Here is a 26029-nt window from a genome sequence, read left to right on the forward strand (position 1 = left end):
GCCCCTATCTGGAGTAACTGAGAAACTTGCTTGTGAGCCTCTTTTCTTTGTGGGGGAGGAACATCTGGCATGCCTTTGAAAGGGGGCATTGTGTGGAAATAAAATCTGTACCCGTGATGAATGATATCCCGCACCCATCTGTCTTGAGTGATTAAATCCCAATTTTCTTTGAAAAGAGACAATCTTCCTCCCAAAGGTGCTGCCAGACGAGAGTCCACTGGCAGCTGAAAAGGCAGGTCATTGGTTCTGCTTACGAAAGGACTGACCCCTGCCCTCACCAGAAGTCTGAGCAGGTGAACTGTCTGATCTAGGCCTAAACGAACCTTGAGCCCTGCCCCTACCACGTCTAGACCTACCCCTAGACTGGGAACCATAAGCAGGATATGTCCACCCCTTAGCAGGCCAATTTCTACTAAACTTGGAGGCTGCACCTGCAAAATCTTTAACAGTCTGCATAGACTTAGCTTTGTCCTCCATTTTCTTTAAAACTGCTTCCACAGGCGGTCCAAACAACACATCAGACTGTAAAGGAGCATCCAAAATCCTGGTCTTAACATGCTCAGCTAAATTCTGATCCTTCAACCATGCATGTCTGCGAAGAACAGAACTAGTAGCAGCCACCCTCGAGGAGGCCTGAACAGCATCAAAACCACACTGCAAAGAATGCTTACCCACTTGTTCAGACACATGAACCAAATCCAGCAATTCTTTACACTCAATACCTTCCGCCAAAGCATCCACCTTAGATTTCAATTGTGAAAGGAGATAATTCTGATATTTCAGCATATGAAATTGACAATTCAACGCCCTCATGGCTAGAGTGGAAGAAGTATATACTTTCTTACCCCACCTATCCAAAGCCCTTGCCTCTTTATCAGAGGGTACAGGATTTTTAACCACAGAAGCTTTAACACCTTTAGGCCCCTGAGAAACAGTTTCTGGGTCTGCCCTGGGACTCTTAAACAAATACTTATGAGCTTGGGCACCCTATAATACCTATCAGGCTTAACAGGAGCAGGAGGCAAGGAATCAGGGTTCAGAGAAGCCTCTGCAAAAACATCCTCCACCACATTCAACACAGGAGGAATAGCTAAGGGCCTATGCTGGGGCAAAAACAAGAATTCCCTAAGCCTTTTCTGGAGTCAGAGTAATCTTGGCCTTCCCATTTAAAGTGCTCCCTCATGGAGTGAAGAGTCTCTGAAAATGAAAAATCCTCAGGAGGAGAAGCTGAAGGAGTGGAATCATCCACATCAGAATCAGAATAAGTAGGAAACTCTTGCAAGTCTTCCACAGAAGACTCTGAAGCCTGTGAACACTGTTCAAAAGTATCAAACTCCTGTTCCACCCTAGGCCTCTTATCAGGTGGGGCATAGAACCTCTAATCAGAGTAATCAAATCTTCTGCCATTTTAAGCATATGTTTCTTAGGCACAGAGCCCGAAATGCTAGGAGAAGCCCCTACAGAAGCTGAACTTGGCCTTCCTCTAAAAGAAGCTTTGGCAACAGAAGGAGAGGCCCTAACTACCTTGGGAAGAGAGGGAAGAGCAGTAACCTGAGAAGCCCCTCAGCCTGGCCTACCTCCTGAGAGGGCACATCCTGTAACAGTAAAGTATCTGCCTGAGACTCCATAGAGACTCCTGGCAAAACCTCTGGCTCCCTGAGCCTTCTAAAGGACCGACGTCCGGGACTGCCGGTTCCTCACCCCTAGACTTCACTGTTTTGTCCTTGCGCTTCTTAGATGAAGCAGGCGTCGGAGCATCCGACGGCATAGTATAATTGCAACGCTTCCCAAACACTAACCTAGCACAATCAAGCCTCCTCTTAATAGTGCGCTTGTTAAATCTAGCACAAGAGCGGCAACCAACAACGTCGTGCTCAGGCCCTAAACAAGGTATACACAATGTATGATAATCCCTATGCGGTATCTGCTTCCCACAAGAAATACAGTTATTCACTTTTTCTGACATCCGGTTAAATACTGAGGCAAGAAAAAACCAAAATGTTCCCCAACGGGGTTACTTAGCCAACTCTGTATTCGGTCTGAAACTCCGGTTTCGGAAAATCTCAGAACGCCAACCTGCACTCGCAAAATTGCTTCTGCATCGGACCATGCGGCAAAAAAGACTGAGGAAATGACGTCGGTCATGCGCATTAGTACCCTGACGTACTGACGTCAGTCTAAGGCGCCATGACCGACGTCAGCCTTATACTCTGGTATTCGGGCCGACTGGGACGCGGACTATACCCCAATTGTCAGGACTGCAGCAAGGGAAGACGAAGAACATCGACAAGTTTAACACTACCTAAGCCCACAGGCCAATCAGATAAGCACACAATAAGTCCTGTACCAGTAATTCCCAGCTCAGATGAATGAAATCAGCCTTCTCCTCTTTGATTAAGAGCACAATTTATAACACTGATTTTCTTGGGAAGCAATGGATTTCAGAAGCTGCTGCTTGAAGCAACCTTTGTGAGACATCTGCGGATTTTTATAGCTTAAAAGAAAGCATAAGTTTCGCTAAGAATCCACATTTAAATCTGAAGGAAATGTTAAATCATTACACTTCGAAAAAATCTAACTACAAAGGCAGAAAAGCAATACATGGCAATTTGAATCCATTTCTTCCCAACCTATGATCTGTCCCCTTCCACAGGGACTGCATTACTTTACAATATTTATAATATGTTTTGGACTTGGCTTGTGTTAGCCATTTGAAATATACACTTATCTGCCCATCTTCATTTAAGGTTTGTGTAACAAAATAATTAACTGTCACAGCAATTTAAGGTAGGAGGATGCTAATTTGCAACAGGTGAAGGCAGCACTAACTATATTACTCAGAATAATAGTGTAACAAGGTAAGAAGAATAGCTTTGATTCAAAAAGGATGGAACAGAAAATATGAGAGTGAAAAAGGTGGATGACATGCAAACCCTGAGCCTGATATGAAGCTCAGAGAATTAAGTGGGGGGTTCAGGCTGTCAGATTTGTATAAGGCTGAACTTGCCTTCTGATGGCTGTGAGGAATGCTGGTGCTGGGAGAAAAGTGCAGTAAATGAAACTGAGACAGTTTGGAGTAAAGCACAATAGCATTATCTTACTAATTGATAACTACTAGCATTGGTACATCAGAGGCACACCAAGAGCCCTGTGTAGGGTTTAGACTACTCCTATTCCACTAACAAGATGGGATTTCCAAAGTGAAATTCCACAGAAATAAAAGGAATGGAATTACATGCGTTGAATTCAAAAGACAAGAGATACCGATCCAAAGCGGATAGCAGCATGTTTAAGGATGGAAATACTTATCACTACAACAGTAGGAGAATGGAAAATTCCAGAACATATGAGATGGCCAGACACAGGCTGGATATCTTCACCAAGTTAGAAAACATCAACCAAACAAAAAAGGGAGTCTGTAGAGAAAGAAACTGGAGATGAGGAAAACAGCATGCCAAAAAGTATGCTGACAGATCATCTAATTTATTTATATTGGCAGATTATACTGAAAGTGGTTTAAGGTACAGTCTATGTGTACATCAGTGGGGAGTTTATTCTGAGTGAAGACAGTTCTGAATCCCTTGCTGTACGGAAAAAAAAAATCAGTTCTGTAGAAAGCATTCAGAAAACAGTTGGATGACTGTTCCTGCAAACAAAATGAAATAGGCAATCTGGCTACGGACATGGTTGAGGTAACATAACAGAGCAATGCCAATGTGAACCTTATCATGAAGGTAAGAAGCCAGTAGCCTCACTGGTGGTGCTAACAGAGCCAGGTCATGCAGGGAAAGAAGGAAAGAATTTCAGAATTCATTGTGGGGATGATGGTGTAATCAAGGTTACAAAATAGTAAATGAAAGGGTATTTATTGCAAGATGGGAATGGGATGATATGTGCCACAGCACCTTATATTTATGCCTGGCTGAGACATCCTCAAAGCAAGGTTACAGAAATATATTAAGATAATAGCCCTTTCAACTGAAATGGTGAAGGCATAGGAGACGTATCACTTCTACAAGAGAAGGAACAGAAGAGGGAAAAAGGTGGGATAAGAATGAGAAACGCAAAACAAGGGAAAAATGCCAGAAAACGTTACTTGAGGTTGAGGTTTATAACAGTAATCTAGGACAAAAGTATGCTCTGCTTGTTCATAGAGGGGCAGGCTTTGTAGGTGAGGCATTCACATGGACAACAATAGACAGAGAATGGGATATAATTAATACCTAGACTTAGAATATGCAGAAGGGACAGCAGGACCATAGGTATGGGGAAGCAATGTTACCTTCAAATGGGACAAAATGCCTATGCAAGTGATTGATAATGACGAAGGAAAGGAAGAGAAGACAGCCATATTATGGCTAACAAGCCAGAAGTTAATCAAGGGTGCCTGCCCCTTGTGGATAGCTAAGGAGTGCAGACTTGCAGAATGGCAATGATGACTGCTTCAAAGCGAGTACAGCAGACAGACAACATGTTCGTAGCAGCCAAAGCGAGCAAAGCAGACAGACAACATGTTCATAGCAGCCAGTGAGCAAACCAGACAGACAACATGTTCATAGCAGCCAAAGCGAGCAAAGCAGACAGACATGTTCATAGCACCCAAAGCGAGCAAAGCAGACAGACAACATGTTCATAGCAGCCAAAGTGAGCAAAGCAGACAGACAGCATGTTCATAGCAGCCAAAGCAAGCAAAGCATACAGACATGTTCATAGCAGCCACAGCCTTTCTCACCAAGCTGGGAAGTGGCCATATAATGGCTAAGAAAGACGTAAAAGATGGGAGAACATCAGACGCTTTGGTGGAAGCTGGTCTCAAGAAAATAAAGATGACCCTGATCAAGAAGGGAACAGACTTGACCTAATCCACGCTATACAGGGTGAGTTGGAGGTGACAGATGTTGACATGAGGAAACAGTGATCATGCTGCAATGCTATTTATCATCTCTACTGGGATGTGTCACAGGAACGGAGATACCTATGTTGTGTGCTTACCATAACATTAGACCTGCTTGGAGAATTCAGTCTTCATTATCCAACAGGATTTTGCTTGCAGCACATGTGCAGTTTGGCAGACATAACTCTCCCAGGTTACATAAACACTTACCCTTCCCAAGATACCCAACATCTCTATACAGTAACAAGTAAAGGAAAGTAAGAAAACGGAGATTCATAATAAAACATCTTCTACCAAAACAGTGGGCTGGAGAGAGAGAGATGGTTAATGGAATCTCCATGGAGATCTAGCATTATGAGAAGTGCACAACTTTTGCATAGTCCTAATGAAAAGTCATCCTTTGTTTAGCAATAGTACAGAGTCTATTACTCAATTCTCTTGGATGACTAGTTTGGGAAATATGCCAATGAAGCTGATCCCAGAATAGTCAAGACTACATATCACTCCAGCTGAGGGCCAGCTCTCCCTAGCAGGCACCTATTTTATTTGGAAAGGAACCTTACCATCTTTCAATTGGCAAATATGCTTCACAAGCATGGACATAATTTGTACACTGTGTTTCTTATACAACTTTGTTATACATTACAGAAGGCAATTATTAACCGAACAAGTACTGATAATAAAACAATGGAATAGCTCAGGAGAAAATGACTAATTATACATGTATGGTGGCACAGTGGATAGCATTGTGATCCTTGGCTGGGAGTGCTTCTGTGTGGAGTCTGCATGCCCCCCCCCTCCATGTTCATGTCAATTGCCTCAGGATACTCCAGTTTTCTCCCATATTCTAAGGACATGCATTAGATGGATTGGCCATTCTAACTTGGTCATAGGAGTGAGTGTGCATGTGAGTAAGTGATATGAAATAACTGAGGCAGGCCTAGTCATCCTATGGTGTGAACCTTGGCTCTAGATGACTGTCACTATTGATGTAATGCCCCAACCTCATGTGCAAAAATGGGAAAAGGTGATGTGGATGGATGATTTTAAATGTATACATAAAAGGGGTCTTTTAAGTATAAATGTGGCAATGGAGACAAAAAAATATGCTTGTGATACTAAGAAAGATTTTAGTGGTAGCTGCTGATGTGGTGATCGCCAAATAATCCTGTGGCAGCTGGTATTGCAGATAAGACTCATGGTAGCTGTGATTTTTATAAAATAATTTATAAGAGGACTCCTTTTCACCTAATATTGCAGGTGCTGTTGTTGTGTCTTTTGGCTTTTCCCGGTTAGGGGTCGCCACAGCAGAACTCCGGTCCGCTAATGATTGGCAGTAAATTTTTACATGCCGAGTTGCCGGCCCTGACGCACAACCTTCAACGAAGGTACGCCCATTCACGCATGTCTCCACACAGAAGACGCTCTAGCTGAGAATCGAACAGGACGTCTTACTGTGAGGCGACAACGCTACCGCAGCACCACCACCGCCTAATATTGCAGGTGTACCATAGCCCTTTTCTTTTCTGACCCTCAATACTCACTGCTATGCAGCCACCATCACCTTCTTAGGCAGCTGCTGAATCTTATAAGGGTATACACAAGGGGCATGCACATAATTTTTCCTCACATTACACAACACTGTGCAACAATATCACATCAGTGTGCAACCATGACAGACCTGCAGGAAACATGTAATGTCTTAACCTTAACTTAGGATTTCCATCATTGAAAGACCTTCAAAACCCTACATCCTAGAGTACAAAAAAAAAACCCCTTACCACTTCCAATCAACCATCCAGTACTCTGAGCTCACTCCCAAATGTAGATCATCGGCTGCTTATTCTGATGCCCTTCCCCATGATAACAGACTTTCTCATTGGGAGCTAGGACTGAATGTCAAATAAAGTAACACCATGCAGTCTGTAGGGCTGAATACCACAGAAAATGTACAGTCTTTATGAAATAACTTTAAAAAGAATAAAGAAGGTATAAGGGAGTAATGACTCCTAAGCCAAGCTTACGCTATAAAATGAGAACACACAGTGGAAAAAACAACTAAGATGCTGTGAAGCCACTTGCAAAGCATGGAGCTCAGAGACATGTGGTCATCCTACCACTGTACAAATCAGTGGGCATGCTACATCTCGAGTACTATATTTAGTTGTGGAGGGAATCCACCACATGTAAAATATGTTGGTTATCAACAGTACAATGCAGACTTACAAAAATGACAAAGGATATGAAAAGTCTGGAATGCAAGAAGAAACCTACAAAGCTGTCATGTACCCATCAAAACAAAGAAAATATAGTTAGGGATACACTCTGGACATACCATATTATGGGGACAGAGTTGAAGAGAGAAGGGTTGATGGCTGCGAGCTGGAAAGAGGAATGTTTCAGTTTATACTTGGTAAAGTAATACATCGCAGAGGGAGAAAAGGCCCTAGAATGCAATGTCTGAGGCAGTGGGTTATGCTATAATTAACAAGTCAACACAAAAAAATAAAAAATAAAACAATGAAAGGTGTGAAAAATTACTAATAAAAAAAAAAAAAACTACTACAGAGAATCGCCCTCCCAAGAAGACACCATAAACTTTATTAAAGTGTTGTCTTGGAAAGGAGATTCTCCATTGTGTTTTTTTTTATTTGTATATGATGTTATGCAGATCATCAAAGAGGGATGTAAAAGATGGAACCAGGAAATGAAACGTAGACGTATGGGGTTAGGTGTAACTCTACAGAGAGACTCAACATATCACAGGATTTTCCCCATGGGTATTCTAGGCATCTTTACTTGCATGTACAACTCTGAATACATTAGCTGCTAGAAGCTCCAGCTTCAGCACAAAATTAGTGCAACAAGCAGTGCTGCCTGTGGCTGAAAAAAAAGAGTCCATAGTACCTTCACTGACGTGCCTTCTAAAAACCACAGGCTACCCCCTCCTCAGCTGAAACATGAATTGAGCAACAATGGAAGCAAACATCCTGCTCTCCTAGTGCTGGATACAAATAATCACATTCAAAAGCCATAGCCTCACTACCAAGCAACCAGTGGGTACTGCTTTTACAGGCATCCAGTGACCCATGGCTACATGGGCTGATGACAGTGGTAGAATTAAGTGTGTGTACCTATCTATCCATGTATAGATAGGCAGACAGACACACGCACTATAAGTATGTACCATATATTTACCTACATATACACCTACATGGATGCAGGCACTTTTTACAATGTATAATTTTTTTTTCTGATGCTTTAACACATTAAAGGTACTTTCAGTTTTTACCATTAACACTGATCCAAACTGTCAATATACATGCTTAACTACCAAAATGAGCTAACCATTTACTGCGATGATAAAATGTTTATGTACCTGTTTGAGTGCCTAGGAATATCTCTACTGTATACTGCCTTTAACAGCACCAATGCAGAGCAGGCCTCTCAGCACAGAAAGGAATTTTTTAGTCACTGCTCTTGATGCATGTTAAAGCTAAAGTCAACATTCTGGCTATCTGAACAGCAATGGATACATTTTTTCATAATAAACGTCTACTTTGTCAGTCATTATAAGTTGTATATATTCACCACAAGACCTGTGTTGCTTTTCATTCACACCTTTACAAATGACTAATCGTGGCTCGCCTTATCTGTGTGAACCCAGCTGGCACAAGCAGGAAAAGATTCAGACTGGCTGGCGCTGTGCAGTTCTCTGTTTGATTCGACTTCTCACTCATATGCATGTCAACAAGTAGCACAGAGCTTCAAATCATCAAGGAGCTACTAGCACAACATAAAAAAAATGTTTTTCTTATCTCATTGCCGAAGTTAAACTTATCCAGGTGATAACAGGGCATTGGTACTTAATACACTGGACCTTTTACAGGCTTAACCTATGCCACCCAGATGGCACAGTAAGTTCAATAAAAGAACTTATACACACATCTTAATGATATTTTACAATAAAATATGGGTTCACTACTTAACATGGCATACAACACAGTTTCCTAGTGGTTAGCATATATACAGCAAGGCAAGACATATGCATAAGAGACATTTGTTTATATTAATCATGCAACCACAGCATAGCTTTTCAGTGAAGCAAGAATATAAGATACCTGCCTCAGAACTAAAATTAATTTTGCAATATTCAACTAATGGCTTAATAAGGTTTTGTTTACCAGGCAGTTGCAACAGATAATGCCTGTTTCAGCCATCACCTGGGAGAATTAGTCCGCAGAACAGTCACGACTGAGGAAGGAGAAAACAGTCAGCATTCATAAGCTGACTGTCCAGAGTGGCAAAGTTAAGTGCTGTGAAACACAAACAGCTCAGATATAAAGTAGTGAAGTCCATCATAAAAGAAACATTTTTCCAACAGTATTAAAAGCTTACAGAAAACAAAATGAGTAAACAAAACCACTCTTTCTTCTACTGATTGGCATAGCAAGGTGTTTTGTATTTGAAAGTGAAAAGGATCCCAGCCATGCCAAATTCCCAGACTGAAGAATTCCATAGAAGTGATAAGTGCCATTAACTCTGTTCAGTCTTTGTTAATATGGCTGTATCTTTTCTACTCAGAACTGCATACAGATTTTCCCTGTTCATTTATAGCACTTTTTTTTCTTTAATGGCTCTGGCATGTATTACCTCAAAGGGGCACAATAATGTCTTTTCTCCCCTTTTGTTAACTGCAGATTTCCTGCACTTATGTTTTATTTATACAAATACACTTCAGAGTAACTGGAGAAGGAAGCAAATTGTTTTTTTCTCATTAATACTGTTCTACTTGCTTGTTCATTTCTAAATGTAAGTACAGTTAAAGCAACAAAGCACCTACAAGTATGTGGATAAAGAGATTTGCACTGCCCTCACTGCGCTAGGCAAGCATAAGATGGTACCAAGGAACAAATCATGCCCTTTATAGGGCAATGGTTATTCAGCACTGTGAATGTCCACTTAGTTTTGTGAAAGGAAGACATTAAATGGACTATGAAGCTATTTGACAAAACCTTAAGGAGTTAGGAATCAGGCCTCTGTCATATCCACAGTCACACTGTATTGGCTTTGGAGCAGAAAGCAAATAATTGTATAACTGTGGGTGCCCTATTTTGTTGTGGAGGACAGCCTCTTCTAATTTAATTTTTTTTTTTCTGTAAAAGTTGCGACCTGTTTCTTGTGACATCACAGGAAGTGACATATGGAAACAGAAAGACCATGCATTTGCTATACCTAAACACCTCAAGATGTAAACTAGTACACACACACACTACAACAGTTCTGTGCTAACTGCAGCCACAAGAAACCGCTATCAACTAGCTAACATAAGTTAAACTGACATTATTTGACAGTGCCTATATGACATGTAGTAAAACTATAAGTACAAAATAAAAACATAAATAAACCAAAATCACTTAACCTATGAAGAACACTGGAACAATAATAGGCAAGATATTACATGATATTGTATGATATAGATATTATACGGACCCATAAGATGCCTAACCACATATAAAAGTTCTTGCCACCATTTTTTCAGCTTTTAGAAGTGTTTACTTCCCAAAAATCACACAGGGTCATATGTGATGACTCTGGTATAAATCTGCGTCTACCCATACAATCATCACAACTTATTTTAAAGGAAGCCAAAATAGTACTTTATTTGACCTGCAGTGGTAAAAGTAGAATCATTTTTATTTTGGTTACCCAGGATGCTTTGCTACTTCATATGAAATTTTTGCCAGTGCTGCTTATAGCACCATTTTGTGGGTGTGGCCATACAGCATAAATGAGCAGATTAATGAAAATAAAACATCAAACTGCAAAAGACTGACGTCTTACTTTACAGAATAAATTGCAGTTTCCCCATCAGATGTACTAATAAAATGAAGCATTATATAATGGTATTGTTATATGCCCTTTAAATACAATTTCACATGGTATGGGAAGTGAGTCTTTCATACTCATTACAAACATAAATATTTCAGAACTGTGTGAAGATACACCCGGATAACAAAACTAACATAGTTCTCCACGTGGCTACCTTTGTTGGGTTCTCTACCCCCAAAACCACTTTCACTGTTAGACAGAGGCACAGTATACTAACCTCGAAAAAGGGCATAGCAAAATAAATTTAAAATGGGTGGCGAAAGCCAAACACATTCTGGCTAGGCTTATAAATGCCCTAGGGCAGATAGCCTAGTATGAACCTATGAACCTATGAACCATGATGTGACAATACTAATGGCCTAAATGTAGAAAAGAAAAATTACATTTTTCAAAGAAAAGTCTTTGAAGGAGTGTTTCTTTATGTGTTGCATCTCCTTCCTTGTAGTTTTTTGCAGTGGTGGGAGTTTGCATGCACCGTTATTTGAAAATAGAGTAGGACATGGTATTGTTTAATACATGAAAATCAGTCTGCACCTCTTCACAAATATTGTATTACCAACCCTGCATAAAAAGCCTGCTTAATTATAACTAGTTTTAACCTGTATAAAATCTGAAGGTTGTTATAATATTTACACTAGTGCTCAATCTCTTCTACACATCAAGCTAACCACAAAATTTGCCCTTCTCTGTTCTGTACCTGCTATCTAGTTCATTAAGAGAGATAAAGGCAGGGTCCATCACTGGCTAGAACAGGTGGGAGCAGAATGCACATCTATTTATTGTATGCTGCCCTTCTGTATGCAACAAATTAATTTGTCATTTTGGAATAACAACATATACGAAGAAAAAAAAAATAACTTTGCAAGAAGGTTAGCATACCTGTACGACTAGTGAATTATTTAAAAAGTATTTCTAATTTTATCATTTTCTTTCAGAAGCCACTGTGAACAGTCCCTTAACCGCCTAAGTGTGATATGGTTAAACAACTGGATGGGTACTATTGGTTCCCAGAATAAGCCATACCAAAATTGTAGTGTGTATAGTTTCAGCCTTCTTCCACCCTATCCTCATGACAGCCTCTTATAAGAGAAAAACTGAAAAAAAGGAAAGAAAGAAAAAAAAAAAAAAAAGAGAAGAACATTTTCCCAAATGAGACATGTTAACACTATTGTAATCAAAACAATCAAATTCCTGAGCAATTCAGGTGGAAAAGCTGATTTAATATTCTCATTGAAAATCTGCAAGAACATAACAGAACAGGATTCTGCTTTTCATGGTGAAAATTCACATATCACAGTCTCTAACCATATTCTAAAATACATCATTCATTGTGGTCAGCAAAGCTAAGTATTGCCTTGCAAAGGCACCAAACCAAAAATCTCCCAGCTTCATTACTAAGGTCAGCTTCAGGCTTAATTCCTTTCTTTGAAAAAGGAAATGAACAGGATGCAGCAGCTGCAAAACAAGCTAAGCATGGACTTACTTGCTACCTCCAGCGATGCATTATGGCTCACTGCTTCACCCAGATAGTTCCTTGCCACGCAGACATAACTTCCTTCATCAGGTTTACTCCTGCGTCCATGTACAATGCGCAAGAAAAATAAAGATCCACTAGGCAGCAGCATTCGGTGAGAGCGGGGATCATCTTTATCAGTTTCTACTCGCTCCCCATCTTTATACCACTCGATAGTGGGAGTGGGCTTGCCCTCAGCCTTGCAGTTAAGAGTTGCTGGTTCCCCTTTGGATACTATTAGATCTGAAGGGTGCTCTACTATACGGGGTGGGGAGTCCTCCTGGCGAAGGCGAGAACCTATTAAATTAAGAAAAAAATATAAGTATTCAGAATCATAATTGAAATAAGAAAGTCTCACATGTTAAGTAATAGCAGTCTTTATTCTATATTTTTCTGAAGTTTGATGCACATTACACAGCAAATTCAGTAACGAAGATTTTACCCAAGCAAAACCTCTGTAACAAACTGATTAAAACACGCATCTCACTGCACTTGTGTGTAAAGAATAATGCAGTATATACCTGCACATGCTTGTGTGTGTGGAGACAGCCTGACTTAACATCTGTCATATTACATACATCTGAGATAAATGATAAAAGAATGTATATGTGTGAATGACTAGATCCACACACAAACTTGTCATGCACACGCATCATTTACAAAATTTAGAAGTATAACAAGCTCCTCTCAAACCAAAGTATTACTAGTAAACTACAGAAGCCTTAAGTGATTTCTATGCAGAACTGCAGACAGTGGTACTATAGTTGCACACTACTCTTTCAGTGAATATTTAATATTTTTCTAACATGAAAACTTCAAATCATTTCAATGTGTGTGGAATACTCTACACTGTCACACGTGCACTACACTGCTGTACTCTACACTGTGAGGTTAATATGACATAAGATCCAATCGTCCACGGCCCTGTGGCAGAGAAAAAGCATCCTATCTCTGATGTTACTTGTCTTGGAGCTAGGAGGAATGTGGGACACAAAGAGACATGAAAATAAGAAGTTATGTACTCACCATAACGTCCTATGTGAGTTGTTCCATCTCGCCTTCATTCTTCACTAATGGGTTCGGAGCTGATCCATCGGCTCCAACACTGCCGTTTGCAAAGCTCAAGGTTTACAAGTAGCTCAAGACCAAGCCCCTTATCCCATGATGCACTGCTGGAATTACCTCAGATCTCGTTTGCTGCATGTACTATATCCATGAAAGAGAACTACCCTCCCATAGAGAAGAAGAAAGACTGTGTAACCAGGAAGAGACCAGCCTCTAGGTAAACTATCAGCCAGGTGGGGGATGGAGGGAGGGACGTAAGAATGAAGGCGAGATGGAACAACTCACATGGAACATTATGGTGAGTACATAACTTCTTAATGTGAAGTTGTTCAATCTCGCCGTTCATTCTTCACTGATGGGTAGTGTCCCTAGCACCCTCAATAACGGGTGGCTCACAGGAGTACATTCTTCAGGACCATAGACCCAAAGGAAGCCCTGTCCCTGGAGGCCTTATCAACTTTGTAATGAGTGATAAAAGTATGAGGTTTAGACAAAGTGGCTGCAGCACAAATGTTATCAAGGAGGAATTTGTCCTGGAATGCAGAAGTTGTAGACACTGCCCTGGTAGAATGAGCTTTAATCTTGTGTAGTAATGGCATATTAGCAGCTGAATAAACAAAAGTGATACAATCAGATAGCCATTTAGAAAGCGTTGCTTTAGCCACTGGTCTACCTCTTCTGGCTTCAGAGAAAGACACAAAAAGCTGGTCTGATATTCTAACATCTTTTGTTCTGTCTGTGAACGTCAAGTTTGTGCAGCATATACTCAAGGTTATTGGAATGGTTAGGGAAGGAGACTGGCAACTCAGTGACTTGGTTGATATTAGATTCCGAACAAACTTTGGGCAAAAAGGAGGGATTTGTCCTAAGAGATACTCTATCAGCATGAAAAATCAAATAAGAGGGCTGATAGATAAGGCTTGAAGTTCTGACACTCTGAGGGCAGAAGTAATAGCCACCAGAACTATGGTTTTCCATGATAAAAATTTGAGATCACAAGATGATGCTGGTTCAAACGGGGGAAGAATTATATGAGACAGCATAAAGTTTAAATTCCAAGGAGAATAAGGAGTTTTCACAGGAGGCCTCATGGGAAAGGTTCCTTTGAGAAAGGCCTTGGACAACTTGTGGGACATTATGTTTAGCTCGTCAACTCCATGATGAAAGTTAGATATAGCAGCCAACTGGACCTGAACTGTAGCAGCTGCAGCTCCTTTATTAAAGATCATAGTCAAAAATTCTAAAATGGACGTCAAAGGGGCTTGATAAGGATCAATGTTCTGCTTAGAGGCCCATATGGAAAATCTCTTCCACTTACTAAGATATAATCTTCTGGTGGACGGCTTATGGGAAGACAAGAGGATCTGCCTTGTTTCATTGGAAAGGTTATGAAGCCTGGCTATGAGGGGAACTGGAGCAGCCAAGCTGTTAGCGTCAGTGACTGCAATGAAGGCTGGAGGTCCCCCGACGGATGTGTCAGAAGGTCCGGAACTGGGTCCAGAATCCATGGATCCTCCAATAGATGATAATGAAGAAATGGGAACCAAATCTGCCGAGGCCAATGAGGGGCTATAAAAATGATAGTCCTTCCCAGCGACATTGCTTTCTGTAGAAGTCTGGGTATTAGAGGGAATGCATAGAGAAGACCCGGGGGCCAATCATGTACGAGTGCGTCTCTCGGGGGTTCTCCCGGAGGGGGAACCAGGGCTAAGTAGCTTCTGCATTTCGTGTTGATGTGACTGGCAAAAAGATCGCAGCAAGGCTGGTCCCATTTGCAGAAAATCCTGTCCGCAATCTCTTGTTTGAGGGACCACTCATGTGGCAACAAAATTGCCCTGCTCAGTTTGTCTGCTATCATGTTGGATCTCCCCAGAATGTGTGTTGCCAACAGAAAGTGCTGGGAAGAGGCAGCCTACTGCCAGACTCGGAGGGCTTCTTGGCAAAGGGGGTAAGACTTGGTCCCGCCTTGCTTGTTCAAGTACCAGACTACTGACATACTGTCTGTCTGAATTGCAATCGTCCCTAGAGGAAGAGAGTCTTGAAAGTACTGCAACGCCAGAAATACTGCTCTCATCTCCAGAACATTGATATGCAGATGCGACTCTTGATTGGTTCATGTGCCTTGGGCAGTCTTTCCCTGAAAATGCCCCCCCCCCTATCAGGGAAGCATCTGTGGTCACAGTGGCTACTGGACGGGGTAGTACAAAGGGGCGTCCTATGGTTACATGAAGAGATGTCAACCACCACTGGAGATCTCTCTTGCAAGAGTCTGTAATTAAAATCATATGACTCACTGGAAGTTCCTGACAGGACCATTGAGTGAACAGCAGCCATTGAAGAATCTGCATATGCATCCTTGCTAATGGTATGACCAAGATCGCTGCAGCCATCAAACCTAATACTTTTAAGACTTCTGCGGCTGGTGCTCTGTCCTTTGACAGTAATGAACTGACATGCTGGCGAAGAAGAAAGACCCTCTGGATTGGTAGTCATAGAGTGGTGGTTGAAGTGTCTAACTCTGCCCCTATAAAGATGATATGCTGCGATGGCGACAAGACAGATTTTCCTGAGTTGACTGTAATGCTTAAGTGATGGCAGAGTGTCAGAGTGTATTCCCTTGCCTGAATCAGTTGATGCCTGGTGGTGGAGGTAAGGAGCCAATCATGTAGGTACAGAAACACCTGGAATCCTAGATGCCTCAGATGAGCCGTGACCACTGCCATGCATTTGGTGAACACTCTGGGGGCTGTAGTGAGACCAAAGGGCAGGGCTCTAAATTGATAACAATTGGCTCCCAGCTGGAAAAGCAGATGATCTCTGGATGGCCTGGCCATTTTTATGTAGTAGTATGCATCCTTGAGATCTATCGAGCACATCCAATTGTCTTTCCCTAAAAAGGGAAGTATAGACTGTAGCGTGACCATCCGGAACTTCTCTTTCTTTACAAATTGGTTGTGTCTGCTGAGGTCCAAAATAGGTCTCCAGTCCCCTGTTTTCTTTGGAAACAAAAAGAATCTTGAGTAAGTTCCGGATCCTATTTGGTCTGCTGGGACTGGCTGGATGGCTCTTTTTTTTCTAGCAACTTGCGGACCTCTATAGTTGCTTGTTCCCAGTAACTGGGTGGAACGTCCGGGATTCTCCTTGGGGGTGTGGATGGAGAGGAGAACAGTAGAAATACCCTCTGGAAATAATACTTTGTACCCAGCTGTCATTTCTTATATATTGCCAGGCATCTGGGTACAAAGATAAGAGATGCCCGACTGCCTCGAGAGCAGGACAGTCGGGTCTCCTTTCAGTAGTGCTGATACGGTTGACCAGAGAAGTGATCTCTGTCACCATGGTGTTGCGAACCCCCTCTGCCGCAAGGGCAGCGTCTTCCATTGTTACCCCCTCCTTTGCCCCTAGAGGGGGGTTGACCATGCATGTTCTGAAAGCCTCCTTGGCCTTTTCAAAACCACATTTTCCCTCCCCATTGGCCTTTGGGGTAAGGCCGAGTAGGGGGTGGAAAAATGAACTCTGACGGCAGACAGAGCCTTTCCCTCCTGCTCACACTTGGTGAGAGTTTCCGTCACTTTGGGCCCAAAGAGAGATAAGCCATCAAAGGAGGTGTTGACAAATGAAGACTTAATGGGCTCTGAGAAGGAACACAAGCGCATCCAAGAATGTCTTCTTAGAGCAATTCCTGTATCCGCTGCCCTACTCGTCCCATCGGCTGCATATGATATGAGACACATGGACGAGTTCACAATAGAATTTAGGGTAGCAAGCTGGGCAGCTACTTCGTCTGAAGCCCCTGCAGCTACAGTACCCCGAAGAGCATCTCCCAACTCTTTAAGGAGATCTCTCTGCAGTCTGGTGAAATGGGTCAAATAGTTCAGGGATCGGAGTGTAAAAGTAGCTGAACTAAACATGCATTTCCCATATCGATCCATGATCCTGGACTCTCTGTTAGGAGGATGGATCGACGAAGAAGTCTCAGACATTTCCTTTTTGGTGGCCGCCGCCACCACCATGGCATCAACAGGGACTCCCTTGTCAAAAATGCTTTATCTACGGGGGCAGAAATGAACTTGTTAGGCCTCCGAGGGACAGGTTTCCAGGGACTCTGGTGACTCCCACGCCCTACAAGAGACCAGCTGCATGAGCTCATCAAAGGGCGGAGACACCCAAGAGGTGAAAGGTTGAGACCCGAAAGCCTTCAGAAGAACTGATTTGTCCTCAGTAGGGCTTTCGGACTGCCAATCACCCCTCTGCCTAAGGATCTCGAGTATCTCTGCAAAGGAGATATCCTCAGAGGGGAATTGTGGGGACCCTTCTGACTCATCCAAGTCAGTGTCAGATGTCAACGACCCTTGTGGGGAGTCCAAATGTCTCCTCTTACACAATCTCTTCCTGTGGACCTCCTCAGTGAGAGCCTCTGGGGAGGTCTCGGAAGAGCAAGGGACTCCTGAGGCTCAGGGTCTCTATGCTTGGCCTGAACGATGGAGGCAGAAGTGGACACAGGCACTTTGGGGGAAGAAGACACCAGACCTGGTGTCGAGGATGTCTTTGGGGACAAGGCTCTCCTCATGGCTTCGAAAGCATCATGGCTCCGGTGAGAAGGAGTTGACGGACCTGAAGGAACTGCCAGCCCCTCCCGCACTGAGGCCGTGGGCTCCGAGCCAGAGGTAGGAGCCAAGTTCATCCGAGCCAAGGCCCCGCGAGGAAGAGTCGGCACCAACAAGTCAGTGTGACTATCCTCCCCAGACCCGACAGGAGAGTGTCGGCCCCTAAAGTCCCCGCTTGGCGCTGAGGACGTCAGAGTAGATGGAACCAATGACACTGGAGCAGGTCTCTGCTCCAAAGGCTCCACGATCAGCAGGTTGGCCTCCTCCAGCTCCGAAGATCCGGTACAGCTCGGAGGAGGAGCAGTCAAATCCGGGGTGGTGGTCTTCGGTTCTGACGCTCAGGTCGGATCCGACAACAATTTAGCAAGGCCTGATGCCCATAAGAGCTTCTGCACCAATCGATCCATATCCAAATCCGATAGGCTGACAGAAGACCTAGAGGAGTGCACCGAAGGTGCAGATTGAAGGCGTGGAGATACAGGTCTCTCGGAGACCGACTCCAGAACTGTGGGCCGTCCAAGAGCTGTGTAGCCGAAGTCCCGGAATCCACCACTTTCTTTGAATTTTCGAGTCTTTAGATGCCTTGGAGTCTTCTGAGGATTTAGAAGATTTAGACGACTTGCTGGCCCCATCCTGGTCAGTCAAAGCTTCAGCAAACCTCGATCCACAAGCTTCCTTTTCCTCTCTAAAAAAAACCCTTGAAAAAAAGGAATGGCAAATACTGCTGGACTCCTGCAAATGCACCGCACCTAAACAATAAAAGCACTGAACATCAGTAAGAGACATCTTTTGCCCGCAGTCTGGACATTTCTTGAATCCAGACTTTGGGTGTTTGTCTTTTTCTTCAGACATATCAAAAAAATCTTTAGACTTAACTCTATAAACAAACCACACAAGCCTAAATACAGCCTAAAAGTTATATCACAACTACACTTAGGCTCAAGTTAACACGCCTAAAATATAAAACACACTCTAAACAATGGCCCAGAGAAAAAAGGGGGCCAACACTATGTAAATATATATAACTACTCACTAACTATCTATACTATTAGTGCAATAACTATAATAATAGAAAAACACACACTCTAAGTAACTAGGCCCAAAACGAGACCACTACAACTAAACTAAATAGTAAAGGCACCAAGGGAATTAAGTCTAATAGAAAAAACTACAGGAGCTATTATAAGACTAATCTAACTAGAATTAGAAAAAAATTATGGAATAACTTGCAAAAAGCGATTTTTTTTTTATCAAAAAAGGCTCGAGCGAACTGGAATCACTGAGATCCGTGCCGTGGCAAACTAGATCTGAGGTAATTCTAGCAGTGCATCATGGGATAAGGGGCTTGGTCTCGAGCTACTGGTAAACCTTGAGCTTTGCAAATGGCTGTGTTGGAACTGATGGATCAGCTCCAAACCCATCAGTGAAGAATGAACGGCGAGACTGAAAACTTCACATTGAATGTTTACAGATTACCCTTTTCCCTCTGGTGGGTGATGGGGCATTTTTACCATTTGGTACCCTCTAGCAATGGCCTGGGTTGCCACCAGTGATAAATCTAAACATCAGGGAAATGATAAACTCCTTTTGGATTTGCATATAAATTTATTTATAAGTCTGCTGCATCACATCACTGATGCTAAGTACTCAGATGTGTGGGGGAGGGGAATGTCTTGACCCTAAACAGCAAAAAAGTCACTATGTATATGAGTAAAATACAGCACTGGTACGCCTCAAGTTCCTATCAGTGACTGGATTAAGACTAACAGGTCAAGAGTGATTCCTGGTGTCCAAGATCCAGGACAAGTACCAGTAGCAGTTGATGATCCCATGCAAAGGGTAAAAAAAAATTACCTTGGTGAGGGAGTAATTATGCAGGCAGCTTCATTCAAAAGTAATGATTTGTACACCAAAATGAATGGTGGTAAATAAGTGCTCCAATAACAATAAAACAAAAAAATAGCACCAATGTTGCGAGTCCACTTACTCCTTTATTATCACCAAATAGTATGAAGTTAAGCGCTTTCGTCAATGAAACCTTGACTTCATCAGGTTTCATTGACGAAAGCGCTTAACTTTTCATACTATTTGGTGATAATAAAGGAGTAAGTGGACTCGCAACATTGGTACTATTTTTTTGTTTCATTCAAAAGTAACCCTGCTATATGAGGATCCAAGGATCCACTCAGCTACCATCACCCAACCATCAGAGAGAGTAGGTAGGAGACTGAGTGATCAGTAAAGCATAAAGGGTGTGTTTGGGGAGGGGAGACACTGCAGTCAGAAATCAACAGGAAGAGAGAAAAAGTACAGTTTTGTACCTACCATAAATGTAGATGTTCGAAGATCCACATTGCTGCAGTCCTTACTTATGGGTAGTCCGCTGTCCTCGGTCGGCCCGAATACCAAAGTATTAGGCTGACGTCGGTCATGGCGCTCAGAACTGACATCAGAGCGTCAGGGTATAAAAGCGCATGACCGACGTCATATCCTCAGTCTTTTCTTGCCCCAGATGTCAGAAGGCCCTAAAAAGAAAGGCCACAGCCCAAAAACAGGATACCTCCCAAAAACATGCCCAACAACAACCATCACCCAAACCATATTACCATGCCAAACTACAGAGGGAAGGAGGGAGGGTAAATTGGACTGCAGCAATGTGGATCTTGAACATCTACATTTATGGTAGGTACAAAACTGTACTATGTTCTTCATCTCACATTGCTGCAGTCCTTACTTATGGGTAGAATCCCAAAGCAGAGGTAAAGGGAGGATGGCAAAATCATAAAGCATTAGGGGCTGCTAAAATGCCCTGTAATATAGCAGAGGCAAATCCAGCCCTAGACTTAGAATAAAGAGGAAGGTGGTAATGCTTGGAAAAAGTATGTACTGAACTCCAAGTGGCTGCTTCCAAAATATCTTTGTAGCTACCCTCTTAGAAAGGCAGTAGAAGTGGCAGTAGCTCTAGTGGAATGAGGTCTGATTCCAGCCGGAACCTCCTTACCATGATGGGAATAACAGAAAGAAATACAAAACCCAATCCATTTAGAAATAGTTTGTTTTGAAACAGGTTTCCCTGAGAACCCAAAGCAAAAGAAACAAACAACTGCTGAGACTGCCTGAACCCCTTGGTTCTGCTCAAATAATAACGTAACTGTCTGTGAATGTCCAAAGTATGCAAAATCTTCTCCCTTTATTTTGGGGTTTGCATAAAAAGTAGGCAAATGAATAGTTTGGTTCAAGGCCACACTAGAAACCACTTTAGGCATAAAGGAAGGATTAGTACGCAAAGATACCCTATCCTTATGAAAAATCAGGAAAGGTTCCACTGCCATAAGGGCCTGTAATTCAGAAACCCTTCTTGCAGAGGTACTGGCCAACAAAAAAGCAGTCTTCCATGATAAATACTTTAACTCGGCAGTAGCTGCAGGCTCAAAAGGTTGTAGAGTAAGTTTTTCCAACACAAAATTGAGATCCCAAGCAGGAGTAGGAGCTCTACGTGGGGGTCTTATGTTCTTTGCCCCTCTAAGAAATTGCTTAAACAAAGGATGGGAAAACAAAGGAGGGTCACAATCATAGTGAGCAGAAATGGCTGCAGCATGAACCTTTATCGAGGAGAAAGACAAACCCTTGTCCAATAACTCAGTAAGATATTGAAGAGAAACACTTAAATCAGGCTTGGAAACATCAAATTTCTTCGCTCTGCTCCAAAGAAAAAATCTCCTCCATTTATCTGCATAAACTTTCCTTGTACTAGGCCTTCTGGCCTCCAAAATAACATTCAAAACTTGCTGTGGAAGCTGAGACCCTCCAGGGTCTAGAACAGAATATGCCAGGCTGTGAGATGCAGAGACTGAATCTTGACATTGAGGAAGTGATTGCCCTCCTGAGACAAAAGATGCGGAATCAAAGGCAGAGGCCATGGAGGCTCCCGTACTAAACTCCTCAGTAGTGGGTACCAGTGCTGTCGAGGCCAATCCGGCGCTATCAGAATCATGGATGGCTTGTCTTGTCTGGCCTTCAGGAGTACCTTGGGAATGAGAGGCAAAGGTGGAAAGGCATAGACGTGAAGATTGCTCCAACTGAATGATAGAGCATCCACCTTCCAAGCTGTGGGATGAAACATTTTTGTGCAAAACCTTGGCAACTGGTAATTTAGTGGAGAAGCGAACAGATCTATGTCTGGAGTCCCCCATAACACTGTCAACTTTTGAAACACATGAGGATCCAGTTTCCACTCGTGAGGATCCACAATTTGTCTGCTCAACACATCTGCTAAGGAGTTCTGTGCTCCTGGTAGAAACCTTGCCTGAAGACTGAGTTGTAAACTGAGAGCAGTCTCCCACAAAATCATCGCTTGCCTGCAAAGAGGGTACGAATGGGTTCCCCCTTGCTTGTTGATGTACCACATGACAGTAGTGTTGTCTGTTTGAATCAACACCTGTCCTGGGTGAAGTAAATCCCTGAAAGCCATCAATGCAAATTGAACTGCTAACATCTCCTTCAAGTTGATATGCAAATTTTGAAGTCTGACAGGCCACGTGTCTTGCACCCATTTTCCATTGAGGTGTGCTCCCCAAGCCTTGTCCGAGGCATCTGTCGTTAAAATCTGACTCGCCTCTGGTCGGGTCACAGAGAGTCCCTTGTTTAGGTGACATTCCTGAGCCCACCACAAAAAATCCTTCTGAATGCAAGGTATTATTGGAATGACAGTGTCTAGATCTTGGCAGTGTTGTGTCCATACATTTTGAGATACCATTGAAGCTTCCTCATATGCAGTTTGGCATTGGGAAGCACCAGAATACAAGATGCCATGAACCCCAAGGCTTGAAGGACTGTCCTTGCAGTCAGCCTGGACTGTAGAGACATTTGATGGAAATAAAGAGAAAGGCTTCTTTGTTTGTCCGGGGTCAAAAGGCCATCTGGGAAGCTGTATTCAGTCTCACACCCAGAAAGCACATGTCCTGAGAGGGTACTAGACTGGACTTTGTTTCGTTCACAGAATACCCTAGGCATCTTAACACTACCATCACATACTGTAGATGATGAAGAAGTTCGTCCTTGTGTTGTGCAATAATCAGGCAATCGTCCAAATAAGGATAAATCTGTATTCCTCTTAACCTGAAAAAGGCTATCACTGGAGCCAGAACCTTTGTGAACACTCTGGGCGCAGTAGATAAGCCAAAGGGCAATGCAGATAACTGATAATGTAAATTTCCAGCCCGAAAACGCAGGTACCTCCTGCAACTGGGCCTGATAGGAACATGAAGATAAGCCTCTTTGAGATCCAGAGTTACCATCCAGTGATCTTTTCCCAACAGAGGTAAAAGCTGCTGTAACGTCAGCATTTTGAACTTTGGAATGTCCAGATAAGTGTTGAGGATAGATAAATCCAAAATTGGTCTCCATGTGTTCCCTTTCTTTGGTACTAGAAACAGGCGAGAATAAAATCCTAGTCCCACTTCTGACAGAGTAACTGGCTGAATAGCTCCTATTTGAAGAAGTAAAGAAATCTGCTTGTGAGCCTCTATCCTTTGCCGAGGAGGAACGTCTGGCATGCCTTTGAAAGGAGGCAATGTATGGAAATAAAACTTGTAGCCTCGGTTTATAATGTCCAATACCCATTTGTCCTGGGTGACTAAAAGCCAGTTTTGCTTGAAGAGTGCTAACTTTCCTCCCAAAGGAGCTGCCAGGCAAGAAGAATCTGGCAGCTGAAAATGCAGGTCATTGGGCCTGTTTACGAAAGGACTGGCCCCTGCCCTCACCTGCAGATTGTGCAGGCGAACTCCAATTTCTAGGCCTGAATGTACTGTGAGCTCTGCCCCTGCCACGTCTAGATCTACCCCTAGATTGAGAATCAGAAGAAGGGTAGGTCCACCCCTTAGTAGGCCAATTTCTACTAAACTTTGGAGGTTGCACCTGCAAAAAATCCTTAACAGTCTGCATAGACTTAGCCTTGTCTTCCATTTTCTTCAAAACCGACTCCACAGGGGGACCAAACAAAACTTCAGGCTGTAAAGGGGCATCCAGAATTCTAGTTTTAACATGCTCGGACAAATTCTGATCCTTAAGCCAGGCGTGCCTGCGAAGAACTGAACCAGTGGCAGCCACCCTAGAAGAGGCCTGCACAGCATCAAAACCACACTGCAAAGAATGCTTACCCACCTGTTCAGAGACATGTACTAAATCCTGCAATTCTTTACACTCTATGCCCTCTGCCAAAGCATCCACTTTAGATTTTAGCTGAGAAAGGAGGAAATTCTGATACTTCAACATATGAAACTGGCAATTTAAAGCCCTCATTGCTAAAGTAGAAGAGGTATACACCTTCTTACCCCATCTATCCAAAGCTCTAGCTTCCTTATCTAGAGGAACCGGATTCTTTACAACAGAGGCTCTAACACCCTTAGGCCCCTGACTAATAGTTTCTGGGTCCGCCCTAGGACTCTTATACAGATATTTATGAGCCTCAGGCACCCTGTAATATCTGTCCGGTTTAACTGGCGCAGGAGGCAAAGAATCTGGATTAAGGGAAGCCTCCGAGAAAACATCTTGAACAACATCCAAAACAGGAGGTATAGCCAAGGGTCTATGCTGTGGTAAAAACAAGAATTCCCTAAGCCTCTTCCTTGAATCAGAGAAATCCTGTCCTTCCCACTTAAAATGCTCCCTCATGGAATGCAGAGTTTCTGAAAATGAAAAATCCTCTGGAGGAGAAGCAGAAGGAGTGGAATCCTCTGCATCAGAATCCGAATAAGGAGGAAAATCTAGAATATCTTCAGCAGAAGACTCTGAGTCAGCAGAGGCCTGATCCAAACATTCCAACTCTGGCTCCACCCTGGGCCTCTTATCAGGAGGGGGCATAGAATCTCTAATTAAAGTAATCAAATCTTCTGCCATTTTAAGCATGTGCTTTTTAGGCACAGACCCAGAAGTACCTGGAGGGACACCAGAGGAAGGCAAAACAGACCTGCCCTTAGAAGAAGCCTTAGTAATAGAAGCAGAAGGCCTAACCACCTTAGGCATAAAAGGGAGAACAGTAACTTGAGAAGCCCCTTCAGCCTGACCTGACTCCTGGGAGGCCACATCCTGCAAAATCAAAGTTTCCCCCTGAGACTCAACAGAAACTTCAGCCGGATCCCCCTGCTCTACTGTAGCTTCTGCAGGACCGGCGTCCGAAACGGACGAATCAACCTGTCTAGGTTTCAAGGATTTGTCTTTGCGCTTCTTCGTGGAAGCTGGCGTCGGAGGATCCGACGGCATATTATAATTACACTGCTTACCAAAGACTAACCTAGCACAATCTAACCTTCTTTTTATAGTGCGCTTATTAAACCTAGCACAAAACCGACACCCGACTACGTCGTGGTCCGGTCCCAAACAAGGAATGCAAAGAGAGTGATAATCCCTATGCGGTATCTGTTTCCCACAAGAAATACAATTATTCACTTTTTCTGACATCCGGAATTAACTGAGGCAAGAAAAAACAAAATATTCCCCAACGGGGTACTTAGCCCAACTTGGTTTCGGTCTGAAACTCAGAATTCGAAAATTTCAGAACGCCGAACGGCACTCGCAACGCTGCTTCTGCATCGGACCATGCGGCAAAAAAGACTGAGGATATGACGTCGGTCATGCGCTTTTATACCCTGACGCTCTGATGTCAGTTCTGAGCGCCATGACCGACGTCAGCCTAATACTTTGGTATTCGGGCCGACCGAGGACAGCGGACTACCCATAAGTAAGGACTGCAGCAATGTGAGATGAAGAACATCCAAAAACTTAGAAGAGAAAATAAAACACACGCGCGCACACACAAAACCTGCTGTAAGAGGACTTCAGAGCTCCTCACTGTCACCATATCTTTAAGGAATAGAGGGGAAAGACTATTTTATTTTGTACTGCAAGTACAAAGCATTAAGCAAAATAAAATATTAAAGCTAAAAGCTTCACACAACCCAATAATGGAACATGTACCTCTCAATTTCTCAGACCAATAATCAGGAACAATGGGAGGACAAGGGACCGACTACAGGGACATATTTTAAAAATTGCTCTTGC

At 42.9% G+C, this 26029-nt stretch overlaps 1 protein-coding gene across 3 annotated transcripts in view; it reads right to left on the minus strand.

Moving 5' to 3' along the window:
- Positions 1 to 26029, minus strand: part of ROBO1 (roundabout guidance receptor 1) — a 1916411-nt gene that overhangs the window by 1082487 nt on the left and 807895 nt on the right. For all 3 annotated transcript variants that reach the window (XM_044072442.1, XM_044072441.1, XM_044072443.1), the window contains exon 2: positions 12270 to 12596. In XM_044072442.1, the coding sequence (XP_043928377.1) occupies positions 12270 to 12596 (327 nt within the window). The remainder of the gene's footprint in view (positions 1 to 12269; positions 12597 to 26029) is intronic.

The sequence above is a fragment of the Protopterus annectens genome, chromosome 5.part0 (genome assembly GCF_019279795.1).
Source record: "Protopterus annectens isolate FY-2018-M chromosome 5.part0, PAN1.0, whole genome shotgun sequence".
NCBI classification, from domain to species: Eukaryota; Metazoa; Chordata; order Ceratodontiformes; family Protopteridae; genus Protopterus; species Protopterus annectens.